The sequence below is a fragment of the Cynocephalus volans genome, chromosome 4, assembly GCF_027409185.1.
Source record: "Cynocephalus volans isolate mCynVol1 chromosome 4, mCynVol1.pri, whole genome shotgun sequence".
Lineage (NCBI taxonomy): Eukaryota > Metazoa > Chordata > Mammalia > Dermoptera > Cynocephalidae > Cynocephalus > Cynocephalus volans.
Window position 1 is genome coordinate 62,968,196 of NC_084463.1, and position 13,415 is coordinate 62,981,610.

General features: G+C 37.1%; 1 protein-coding gene across 1 annotated transcript in view; it reads left to right on the plus strand.

Annotated features, from left to right (window-relative positions):
- Positions 1–13,415, plus strand: part of LOC134376152 (putative N-acetylated-alpha-linked acidic dipeptidase) — a 31,696-nt gene that overhangs the window by 1,097 nt on the left and 17,184 nt on the right. Inside the window, exons 2-4 of the mRNA XM_063094808.1 lie at positions 4,930–5,012; positions 6,480–6,543; positions 10,087–10,154. Coding sequence (XP_062950878.1) covers positions 4,930–5,012; positions 6,480–6,543; positions 10,087–10,154 — 215 coding nt within the window. The remainder of the gene's footprint in view (positions 1–4,929; positions 5,013–6,479; positions 6,544–10,086; positions 10,155–13,415) is intronic.

The window sequence follows — 13,415 nt, forward strand, 5'->3', positions numbered from 1 at the left end:
AAAATCCTATAGGATCCTAAGATAATGTCAAGGATGAGAACAGAAACCAGACAGAGCCTTGGTGATATTTTGTACCTGTCTCCTTGCAAGGAGCCCACAGGTTCAAGTCCTCTTCTCTCCTCCTTTTCACTTCTACATTCCTTTTCCTCAATCCCCTCTTTAAAAATCCCTATGTAAAATCGAGTTTTGAGATGGGTTAGTCTACCATCTCCTGCAGTTTTCCTGTCCTAAATAAAGCTTACTTCCTTTATCACCAACATTTTGAATTTTGAGTCTTTTGTTTGTTGAAGTTGCAGATAGGTTAGGTAACAATTTCAATACCTATCTCAATAATAATAGATCAGTAGAGAGAAAAATCCATAAGAAAATAGATGACTGCATAAGACTATTAACAAAATTGAACTAATGGGCATTAATTGAATACTCCCAACAGATTTTTTTGGTGGGGAGAGGGGTGATATACAAGGCCTCTTGTTAAGTACATCACTGTAATATAAGTACTAGGAGAGCAGGATTTTTTGTTTTGTTCACTGTGAATTCCTAGTGCTTAGAACAATGCCTGGTACATAGTAGGTACTCAATAAATACATGCTGAGTGAATGAAACTTTCTTCTGAGGAATATTTCTTCTAGAAAATTTGTTAGGACAACAGAGAGTAAGTTAAAATTTAAAAAGCAAATTTGAAAAGCTATAGTTCATAGAACCTGTTCCTCTCAAATTTAAGACTACTATATTGAATTTGAATACTTCAAATATAAAGTATTCAAACTGAACAGCAAAATATTGAAAAGATGATATAAAAGCCAAAGATATTCCTGAAAATTATTTTCTGTAAATCCTTATGCTAGTTAGGTTGATTAGAGATTCCTTAAAGCTGAGAACTTTATCCAGGTATATCAGGATTCAAATTTCTCAAGTTAGAAAGCAAATTATTTATTGAATTTTCTTCCCATTCACCCACTAACATGATACAGGGATGGCCTAAGGAAAACTGCCTTGTTTTGCTTTTCAAGCTGGTGGACTCCCAAAGAGAAGCCCTTAGTATTTCCTTTCACATTAGATTCCAGAAAGTTTTCACCAGGACGCTGATTGCTTTCATTAAATAAAAATGCATGTGTCTTTGGATCAGTGATCTGCTGTTCCATTTAATGGATCTAAAGTGGATCTGCAGCCCAGTTTAACTTGACGGTGAATTTACTGTCTGATTCATAGGGTAATGAACCCACAGAATTGCTCATTCATTTGCTTCCTCACTGTGCCTTTGCCTAGCATTTACTGTGCACCTACTATACATAAACTGTGCAAAGACACTAATGGAGGAAAAAGACTAGGTTAAATAATTACATGATCTCAGAGGTAAAACAGCCAGGCCCCATGGGGGTACCCAAGAAGATAACCAACTGAGAAACCCTGTACATTTGTGTTAAGATTTATAAACTTTGCTCAGCATCTGGAGAGCACTCTCTCTTGCTAGAGCACGGGGATCTGAGTCCAGGTGGCAGCCTTATGGAACCCCCCTACTTTGCCTTAGGCTGAAACTCAGTGCTGGTTGGGGCCACCCAACGTGCTTGTTGAAGCAGAGGGTACAACACCAGATTGTGTCCCACGTGGTGGCAGTACAGCCATCTGTCTCAACACTTCAATAAAATCCTAGTGCCACAGATCAGGTCTTTGAAGACTGTACTGGCTTTCCAGCCCCCAGCCCCACAGGTTCAAAATTCCTCCAAATTAATATTTTTAAGCTTCTCCAGAGGCCAAATACCAATCTGGAAGTCTCCTGCATTCCCAGCCTGCTTTCTTGGCCCTGAATGCCACTGATGATTTCTGCCGGGCTGAAGAGCCTGGGGCTTTATGGTCTGGGGTCTTCTGGACCTTCTCTCCTACTCTCCCTCCCCTGTCTTCACTCCCACCTGCTGGCCCAGAGCCTTATAGATAGTGGTGCTTCCTGGACCTGCTGGGCTACCAGGTCTGCTAGACCCGAGAGAAGGTGGCAGTATTTGGGGAAGAGGAGTGTGAAGGGCAGAGGCCTCTTCCAGGTAGTGCCTCCCAACTTTGCTTTTCCACTCCGCAGCCCCTCTTCCTGGCGGGAACTAGGAAGAAGTCTTCCCTAGTTTTCGCATGGCATTGGGGAGAAGGCTCCTGAGTAAAGATTGCCTTGACGTTCCTTGTTACATCCAAAACTGAGCCCTACAATATCTGGGCACAGAGAGATATTCCTATTATATACAAGAATCCCTCAGAGAGCAGAAGTTCTTGGTGTAGGATTACAAAGGTTCTGGGAGTTCTGCCCTGCTTCCCATCCACCACAGTGCTGCCTGCCAGAGTCGCAGACCAGGCGGGAGTATTGAGAGCTGGAGGTCTGGATGCTCGGGGTGGGGGACCTGGAGCTTCAATTTCTCAGGTGGTGGAGGTCAACTTACCTTCCCACCACCATCTGGGTTCTGCCACAGAAAAATGACCTACAGGGCCTAGACAGACATTTCCTGAGCTCCTTCATTCCAGATAATTTCATTTTTATTTATTTAATTATTTATTTTTTAATTTGCCAGGGGCGGCTGTGGGGGGTGCAGGGGGTGGGGTGGGGGTAGGGAGCTGGGGGAGCGCTGAGGGACCCACATGTGCTCAACACTCAGAAGCTTCAGCGAGGTGGGGTGGAGGTGTGGAGCCAGAGAGATAGAGATCCAGGTAAAGGCCGTCAGCTTGGCAAACAGAGGACAGAGGCACAGGGACATGGCTGAACCAATTTGATGGAGGCAGTGGGTTAGAGCGGAGGAAATGAAATTCATAGTCGAGGATTTATAGGTACTGGGCAGTGAGAAGGGGAAGGAGGTGCCGAGCCTTCTGTGCAGTCAGTGCCTGTTTAGCCCCGTCCCCAGTCCTCTCTTCTGTTCCTACCACTTCCAGAGGAATGAGGTGGAGGAAGCTTGGCTGCCGGACTGGAAGCAAAACAACTTTTGGGGGGTGTGGTATGGGTGATGGATATTCCAGGAGCACTCCCGTTTGTTCAAAGAGATCAATCTTTCAAGGCCCTTCCCCCTCCCCCACTATTCCCTCTCTCAAGCCTTAGGCTATATTAGCTGAAGTCCCTTTAGAACCCAGGACTACCGTTCAACCTCCCTGGAGGTCCAGGTGACCAGGCTCTGGTCTCCCACTGGCTGGCAGGAGGGTTGCAAGGCAGGATTGCAGTTGCCAAGGAGGTGAGACAAGCTCTAGGTTCTTACCTACTTGCCCTCACTTCCTGGATGCCCAAGGCTCTCTACAGTCTCTCAGGCTCTCTAGCTCCCCAAGCAAAGACCTCATTGCAAATGACCTCCAGTCAACAGATTTTTGCAAAAAATGGTCAGAGTTGTAGGACTAACACTAGTAATTTCAAGACATGTTATAAAGCTACAACACTCACAACAGCATGGTATTAAGTTAAATATAGATAATAAAGATAAAATAAAAATTGGTTTAAAGATAAACAGATAAATGGTACAGAACTGAGTCCAGAAATTGACCCATATTTATGGACAACTGATTTTTGACAAGAGTGCAAGGCAATTCAGTGAAGAAAGGGTTAATTTTCAACAAATGCTGCTGGAACACCTGGATATCCATATGCAAAAAAATAGAAAAAAAGTATTAAATATGTATCATTGTATCATACACAAAATTAACTCAAAATGGATTATAGACCTAAATGTAAATCCTAAAACCATAAAACTTCTAGAAAAATAAGTTGAAATATTGAATTAAGTAAAATCTTTTCTTTTTGATATGAGACAAAAACCATGATGAATAAAATAGAAAACTGATAAAATTAGCTTTATCACAATTAAAAACATGTCCCCATCATGGACACATAAATATAAGAAAGAAAAATGAAAGAAAACAAACATCTTTCAATCCAAAGACACTGTTAGGAGAATGAAAAGATAGAAGAAAGTATTTGAAATCATCTATCAGATAGAAGACTTCACAAGAAAGTATGCTCAAAACTCAATAAGAAAATGAACAGTCCAATAAAATACTGTTAAGAGAATTGAACAGACATGTCACCAGAAATGATATATGGTTGGTGAATAAGTACTGAATAGATACTAAAAATGACTAATTTTTAATCACTAGGGAAATATAAACTGAAACAAGAATAAAATGTCACTTCAGACCTATTAGAATAGCTTAAATTAAAACATGCTGCCTTATAAATAGTGGTGAGTAGGTGAAAGTACCGGAACATTCATATACTGCTGGTGATAGTATTAAAAAGTATAGCCACTTTGTCAGTTTTTTTAAAGTAAGCATGTATCTACTGTATGACCTAGTCATTCAACTCCAAAGTGTTAAGAGAAATGAAAGCATATGTTTCTATAAATATTTGAACAGAAATATTCATAGTTTTATAAGAAAAAACCCAAGTTGATTTATGGACCCAAAGCCGGGAATTTAAGAAAACAATTTTAGCTTCTATTGTCCAAGAAAATGTTATTAGATACTAACCACTGAGCTGATGTCACTCTCTCTGTAGTGTGACATATAGGAGTGAAGAGGTGACTGATTGAATACCACAACATCCACTTCGGTGGATAATCATTAGAGGGATTCTTTCTTACCTATAGAAAATTAATCTTTCCTACTGAGAAAAGAAGTAGAAATTAGGATGGGGGTCATACAGTCACTTTTCTATGGGAGGAAAAAGGATTGTAAAAAATTCTTTTATGGGGTTGGTTTTTGGTGCTCAAAGATATTGAGCTGTCCTATCCCTACCCACAATATCTGAGCAGGACTGTTTAGAAATTCCTTGTTGACCTAAATTATGCCAGGGTGAAAGGGGTCACACTGGGACATTTTGGTTTGTTTGTGTTTTGTTTTTTCTAATTTGGGCTTAGTAATGTCTGGGGTATATGATTAATTTTTTCAGCATTTACATGTATGCACATATTTTAGGATGGAGGCCTAGAAGAACAATTTTATTTGCAAGCTGGGATGCAGAAGAATTTGGTCTTCTTGGTTCTACTGAGTGGGCAGAGGTTAGTTGATAATTTGCTATAATATAAATTTTCATAATAATAAAAGTTAGGGCTTAATTGTTAAGCATGTAAAAATGACAAGTGAATCAAGTGAGAAAATATTCAAAGTTTTTGCCAAAAAATCTGAAGCAATATAACCTCATTCAAAAATCAGCAATAAAAAATCCCTTTGTCACCGAAAAACTAAGTTTTCTTTGAGCTTTTTAGAGGCACTTAATGTCAATTGTTAAAATTTATTTATCTTTATTTCCCAGAAGCGTGGTAGTAAATAAGTAGGTATACTAGACAACATACTCAAAATATGTTTGATTTCTATCATGATTCTATTATTCTTTCCTAAATAGCTTCTAAAGCTAACCTCATTTAAAGGCCCCTTGAACTTGTTCAATAAGGTATACTTTTCAAATGTATCTTCCTTATATCATAATGACCTGCTCCATATTAAATAATGTGAAAAGTGTGGCAGAAAGTCCCATCACATAATATTTACTAGGTTCCTTGAAAAGTGATTTTACCTGCATGTATTTTTGGCTTTGTGTAATAGAAGCTTTAGCTGTAAATACATGCAAGGTTCATATTTATTCCATTTACTTCCAGTCATGCTGCAAATATTTATTTGGCTCCTGCTATACTCCACGTATTATGTGAAACCCTGTAAACTTCAATTTTGTTTGGGGGAAAAAAAAATAGTGCTCCTGTAGACCTATTTGAAGCTTTTACAAAAAAGATTTATGCTGATGTTAGAAGGAGCCTAGATATTTTGAGGCTTTGATTTGTATCTTTCAAATTATTTTTATCACTTAGATTTGATAAAATATATTTTTTGTATTTTCTATCATACACTCAAAATGCCTAGGAATTGCATGTTTTGGAGACTCAGAATCCACATTGATATCTCAAAAAAACTATTACACTTTTTGTCAGTTTTCTAAACATGTGCAATTATCAAACATTACCAGTAGGTGGTACCATCCCATAGGAGAACTTGACATCATGTTCCAGGCACTGAGACATCAACTTCATACATTTTTCAACCTGTAAATTTGAAGTAGCTCATTCCCTGTGAATCAGGCAAGAATTTTTGCTTAAATAGTAAGATGTTCATGGGAAGATTTTCACTGAAAAGTCTCTTAAGTCATTCATGTTTGCTAAGAGAATTTTTTGAAGGATAAACAACAATATGGATAAGAAATTAACTCCTTTTCCATTTATCATAAGTGTAGGAACAGTTTCACCTTAAATGCTAGCCTTAAAAAAGTTTTTCCTGCTGTTTCTTAACAATAATCTTTATTGAAATTCTTTCAAAGTAACTCTCTTTTGAGAATCTTACATGTCAAATTTTTGCTTAACATGGACCAGCCTAAATCAGAAATCTGCATACAGTAAATGTGGATGTGCAGGGAGGTGTGGGGGGTGAGAGGGTGGGTTACAACTTTATGTTTCTAATTTTCTATCTTTTTATTATAGGAGAATTCCAGACTCCTTCAAGAGCGTGGTGTGGCCTATATTAATGCTGATTCATCTATAGAAGGTGAATATAATTTGTCTCATAAAAAAGATGTGATCATGCTATGATAAGCAGTTTAGTTCATAAATTATGCACTAACACAGGAGGCATTCTATTAATGTATGGTTAGGGAATCTTCTGCTGGTTTGTCAGGTTGCTACCCCTGACTCACAGCTGTGTGGCAGCCCTAGTTGAAAGATTCTTTAAAACTTTTATGTGCTTTGCCCTATGGAGTGCTAATTCAGTACAACAGCATTTTTTGACTTGCTCCATCTGGCAGATTACCTTTTATGTGGCAGGAATTTATTAACTATCTGTTGAATAAGTAAGTCATGGATCTAAATAATTTTATGATTTAGAATGGGGTAGAAAAATAGCATTTAAATTTAACCCTCAGTTTCATCATAATATCATGCATACCAATTTTGAAAAAAACACTGATTTCTGAGATTTCACTTATTATCTAGTATTTTTATTTTTAATTTTTTTATTACTTCTAACAAAATTTACTGAGCTCCTCTCTGCACAATGTACTTTTCCAGGGATTCAGAGGAGTCAGAGGTTAGCAGGGAATGATCTTATACTCAGGAGTTTATGGCTCAGTATAGATGGTAGAATAAATCAGTCTTGAATTATAATACACAGAGGTGCTATAAGAGGGATGTAATCAAACTATTCTGGAAGTTCAGAGGAAATAATAATAGCAACTTCAGGAAAGGCTTAAGCATTGGAATAGGAATTTGAGATAGAAGAATGGATACGGTTTTAATAAGCAAAAAGGTGAACTAAAGGACATCTCAAGTTGATTTCACTAAAATTAAAGAGTCCATTGTCACTGTATTCCAGCTCCGCTAATCTTTCTATTCTGTGACCAAATGCAGCGTACCAGCCATTGCAACTGCTGTTCTCTATTCTCAGACTGCTCTTCAGTACCTCTCTGCCTGTTTGATTCTTATCCTTACAGTCTCCTCTGAAACGTCACTTTTTCAGAGAAGCCGTATTTTCATAGCACTCATCGCTATCATTTTCAAGAAATTATTTGTTTTATAAACTGCCTCCCACAATAGATAGTATTCTTCAGCAGGGAACAGACAGTGTCTTGCTTGTCCACTCCTTGATTTCTAGTTTTTCATTAAGTAAATATTTGTGGCATGGAGTATTTCATTAAGTAAATATTTGTGGCATGGATGCAAAAAAATGAAGGAATATGTGAGTGTAGGGTGGACTTTCAGAATATTTTCTTTAGTGTATTAGTACATTTTCCATGTCAACAATTGGGACGTGGTACCTTGATGGAGTCATTTTGACATTTACATTGTCTTCTTTGTCCACACATCTGAACTACATTGTCCTAAAAGTTAGTTTACACAGTGCATTTCAGTTGTCTTTTCCTCCTCCTCTCAGGCTACTGGCTAAGGGAAAGTGGGCGCATGAGAAAGGGGGAAAACAGGAGGGTGTCCTTGCTTTATAACACCCTGCTTTCTAGGGAACTAATCATTCCAGTGAGAACTAATCCACTCGTGTGACAGGGAGAACCCACTCACTCTTGTGAGAATTAATCCAGTCCAGCATGCAAGTGGCAGTAATGCTTCTTGACCTAATCACCTTTCAAAGGCTGCAGTTTCCAATACTGCCACATCAGGGACCAAATTTCTAACGCATGAATTCTGGGAAACACAGTCAAACCATAGCACTCCCAACACAAACCACTCTTAAACTTAATCCCTTTTCCAAGTGTGCTATGTCTTCTGTTTGGATTGATTCCATCATGTTGACATTATTATACAGTACATAATTTAGCTTACACAGAATGCCAAAAGTGTAGTAGGTGCTGTCTTAAATGCTTTACATGTAAAACTTTATTTAATACTCACAATAATCCTGTAAGGTAAGTATGCTTTATTATCTCTTTTGTATTGAAGAGGAAACTGAGATTCAGAAAGGTAAATTAATTTTCCCAAGGTCACACAGCTACTGTAATGTTGAGCTTAGACTCAAATCAAGCTGGTCTGTTTCAGCTTTTTCCTTCTAACCACTACACTCTATTGCCTCTCACTCCTTTCTACACGTTTTTGGTATCATATTACAGCTATATGGTTCTGCATCTGCTCTTTTTTCATTCAGCGACATATTATGGAAAACTTTTCATATCAATAAATATGGATCTATTTCACTGGAAAACAAAGAAACGTGCCACAATATATTCAATAGGACAATTTTTGTACCAATTCTCTAGTTGATGGTCAGATCGCTTCAGTTTGTTGCAGTAAATATCCTTTTATTTGCATGCTTTTTTCTATATAAGGAGAGGGGACGGTAGAGCGCTTCAAACATAATTGTTTAGTCCCGCAATATGTGCATTTAAATTGTAGAATTGCTCCCAATCTACCCCCTTCCCTAATTGATATTCTTTTAAGCACTTTTTCTCTTTTAAAACTTGCATTGGCTATTTGTGCACATTTATTCCTCCAGATGAATTTTAGAATTTTAAAATCAACTTTTCAAGTTCCATAAGCAATCCTTCTAGTGTGTCACTATTTATTTCTAAAGCCTCAACTTTTTCTGTTCCCAAACATGGATCCTAAGGTTTGGGATAAAAGCTACTTGCCATCCTTTGAGTGTATCGTGTGCTATTATATTTCTGGGCATTTGTACAGGCTATGCCCATAGCTGAAACTACCATTTCCTTTTGGCTCAGCTGTCTCCTTCTGGTTCTAGAAAACTCAGTACAAGAGTCACCCCCTTGGTGAAGTTGTCTTAACTTCCTCTCCCCCACACTGTCCTCCTGAGTTGGCCTCCCGTCCCTGTGCTCCCAAGGCCTCCCAAGAGCACCTCTCCTGGCTGATTCTCTTGACTCTCACACCTGCCAGCCCTTGAACTCCTGAGGAATGGGAATGCCATGTCTGCTCTCTATTCAGAACCAGGTAGAAGGCTCCTGGCTCACAAATTCATTTTCACAATAAATATGTATTAGGTATATGCTAAATGCTACAACTGTTTTAAAGCACTGGGCTATGGCAGCAAGTTAAATAGAGTGCCTAGTCCTGTGAAACTTATTTTCTAGTAGGAAGACAGATAATAAAAAGACATGTACTTGATATGTTAGGTAAATGAGTAATATGGAGAAAAATAAGCCAACGTTAAGAGAGAAATGGAGTGGTTAAGACAGAGAGTGGGGAAGAGTGTGCTGTTTGGTAGGGTGGTCAGGGGAAACCTCTTAGAAAATGTGACATTAGACCAGAGGAGGAATAAGGCACACAGATATAATGCAGAACACTGATCCAGGCTGAGGGAACAGTGTGTGCAAAGACCCTGAGACAGAATTCTTGGGCGGAGTAAAGAGATGAAGATTTGGAGAGGTGACCTGGGGTCATTTCATGTGTGGCACAGTGGGCCATGGTGAAGATGAGGATTTTATAGAGTGAGATGCGGAACTGTTGGAGAGTTTTAATTGAATTTAGGTTTTAAGAGGATCATTCTGGCTAGGGAGTTAACAACGGTCTTTGAATAAAAGAATTTCAGAAATAAATGAAATAAAAAGCAATCTTCTATTTCCTTATTTTTCAGGAAACTACACTCTGAGAGTTGACTGTACACCACTGATGTACAGCTTGGTATATAACCTAACAAAAAAGGTAAAAACAATTACATATAATTTAAGAAAATCTAAATTCTACAAATGATGTTTTCTTGAGGTGCCATTATTATGTTACACATTGGCGTTGTTTTATATCTAATTTTTTCATATAATAAATATCCACTCTGTAGAGCATCAAACGCAACAAACTGTTCACACACATTTCTTCATTCCTCTCCATGTCACAGTAAGTCAGTATCTGAGCATTTGAATAGCATTATGTCTGCCATCGTCAGACTGAAAATGAGGAAACCAAGCTGAAAGAATATCAACCACCAAAGTCATGCAACTTGTACAGTAGCTGATCCATGACTTGGTCCTATGGCTTTCCTTAATTTTAACCCTGGTTTATACTCCTTACTATAGTGGTACCAATTAAATAAAGACACAGGAGGAGTTCTGACTGAGAAGAGTATACATAAGAAAACCAGGTGCTGATTTCCAGGGACAAATCAATTTGGGACAGAGGCTGGGTGTGACCATGTAGGTCACTTTAATAACCTCTGAATTTAGATAAAATTATTCTTTTCCTTAATAAAGACTTATTTTAAGCCATTCTTATAATTTTCCTTATCAAAAACACACCTTAATTTTTCAATACATTTTGTATAGAAAATTAGACATTAATTAGAATTTTTAACTCTTAGTAACCTTAATATCTAGTGAAAACCAAGAAATCAAGATATCTTGAACTGTGTGCCACATATTAGTATTTTACTTATTTGGAAATGACACAGACATTTAATGAATATCAATCATTTCATTTAACATGACATAACTTTGAAATTTCAAATTACATGAAAAGTTCATTTGTAAATTAACTTATTCACATTCACCTAATTTATTTATTTTATCAATTATAACTAGATTGCTCATATAAACTGAGATGTTAGACAAAGCTAGTCATCATTTCAAGTTATTTCGCTGATAGACATCATTATAGCCTGTGAATATCAGGTGTTCACCTACACAATAATCTTAAAGTTAAAAAAATATGGGTATTTTGCCTGTAACTCAGAAGATATAGCTGTGGTCAATAAACCAACAATATTAAACAAGATCATTCTGTTTTTAGGCTGGATTAAGAGTTTTATAATCTTTGTGTCAAACCCTGACACCTTTAAACATCTAACAGAGACAAATTTAAAATCGTCTGACCCAGGCAAAAATGTATGTTGACCATTCTGAAGACATTTAAAAAATTTTATCCACAAATTTAAAAACCAGCTTATTTATCAAAGATTTACTTAAGTCACATGAACTAAAAACATTTGGGTTAGTTACTACATTTTTGATAAAATATTTGGTTTACATACTTTAAAAAAATAAATAATCATAGCTCTTTCATATATTTTGATAAAAAATATTACATACACAGCATAAAATCATAGAGACAAATACACAAACACATGGATAGAAGCAGATTTCCTCGTTTTAATTTTTTAATTTTAGTCATAAAACAGTAGAACATAGTAATACAAATTCACTGGTTTATAAAGACACTTGGATTTAAATTATACTTCAGACAACATGGTACCTGTTTACATGGATAAACTTTATTTGCCCCAATAGGTAAAACACTTTTTTCGTTTTCAAATGAATTTAGTGTTAAACTTCTAATGTTTACATTTTAGCTAATAGCAGCTGAATTGTATAAGAAAACCAGAACATTCAAGCAGCCTTGAATCTTTAACAACACATTTTTCTTTTGTTTACCAGTCTGGTTTGTTGAAATAGTCAATGTGGGTGTGGGCAGGGAAGTATTTTAAAAAACCAAAAACCAAAAGAAAACAAAACCATTTACAGGTGATTTTGTTTTTTCTTTTTTGCTTTGTTTCTGTTCCTCGAGTGGCAGACAAAACAATTTTTATGCAGGAAAGAAATTACTTATATTTTTTCTCTGAGCTCAAGATTTGTACCTGTTTGATCTCACAACCTAACGTTTATAAACATTTATCTAGTTCTTTTACTTTTAGAATATCAATCCTTTAATTAATTGTTCTATCACCTTAAGCAATTGTTAGCTAGAAAAGCCTAAATTTACATTTCCAAAAGGGATGACTCTTAGAAAGTGTTCAGTTCATTGAGACTGATTTTCTGGTGGGGATGGAGGAAGTTGAGAAAAAAATTTCAGGGCCCTTTTTCTATTGTGGAAATCTCTTTTCCAGTGACCTAGTTTTTTACAATCACAGCAGAGACCAGAGGGTCTCCACTTAATGCTTTGTCTGGGCATTTCGATCTGTTGTAAATGAAGGCATGGAACCAACCTAAATGTCCATCAATGGAAGATTGCATAAGGAAATATATATATCATGGAATGCTACTCTGCTATAAAAAAAGAATGAAATACTCCCATTTGCAACAACATGGATGTGCCTGGAGAAACTTATGTTGAATGAAATAAGCAAAACACAGAGGGATAAATACCATATGTACTCACTCATATGTGGGAGCTAAGAGAGAAAGAAGGAAGGAAAGCAAGACGACAGCAGTGCGTTGGACTTGCAGAGGGAGAGAACATTCTGTGGGCTACAAAGTGGAGTGGGAGGGAAATGGGGAGGGAGAGAGACGTTGGGGATAATTGGGTAGGGGACATGGGGTTCAAATGCAATTTGTGGTAATGGGTATACAGCCAGAATGAATCTGGCCCCCACATCATGGACATGAGGGGTGACAATCAGCTTTGTGTATCTCATGAATATTCATAACCAATAATTTTAAAAAAAATCTTAGTGGTTTTCTTTTTCCTGAGTGGTGTCCTCAAAGGTGCAGGCAAGTAGATTTGCTAAGTTGATTAAATCAGGAGTTGGCATAGTTAACCGTTCTGTGTGAGCTCTTTTAACAAGCTGTAAAACCAATCAAGAAAGGCCATTCATAAACATGGAATTAAAAGCTACTTGAGTAGAATTAACATCCATAGCTGGGGAAGATTTACGAAAAATAAATTTGAAGAGCTTGAGTGGTCCCTTTAATTGACATAAATTATCCTTGGTGTAATTTGTTCATTGATTAGAAATCTGCACAAGAATGGACCATTGATTCTGAATGAACAGCCATTTGAAGTCCTTAGAGGGTTTGTTTTGCTTTAGAATTTTGAGGATCTCATTCCATTTCTTACTAATCTCTGAAGAGGAAAGAAAATGTTATAAATCCTGTCAGAGAATGTCAGGATTTTGGACCAGTGTTTTTAATGGTGGTGACCACCCTAGTGGCTTTCAATCAGCTAATCGGTGTTCATCATTTAGAATGTTTATTTTTG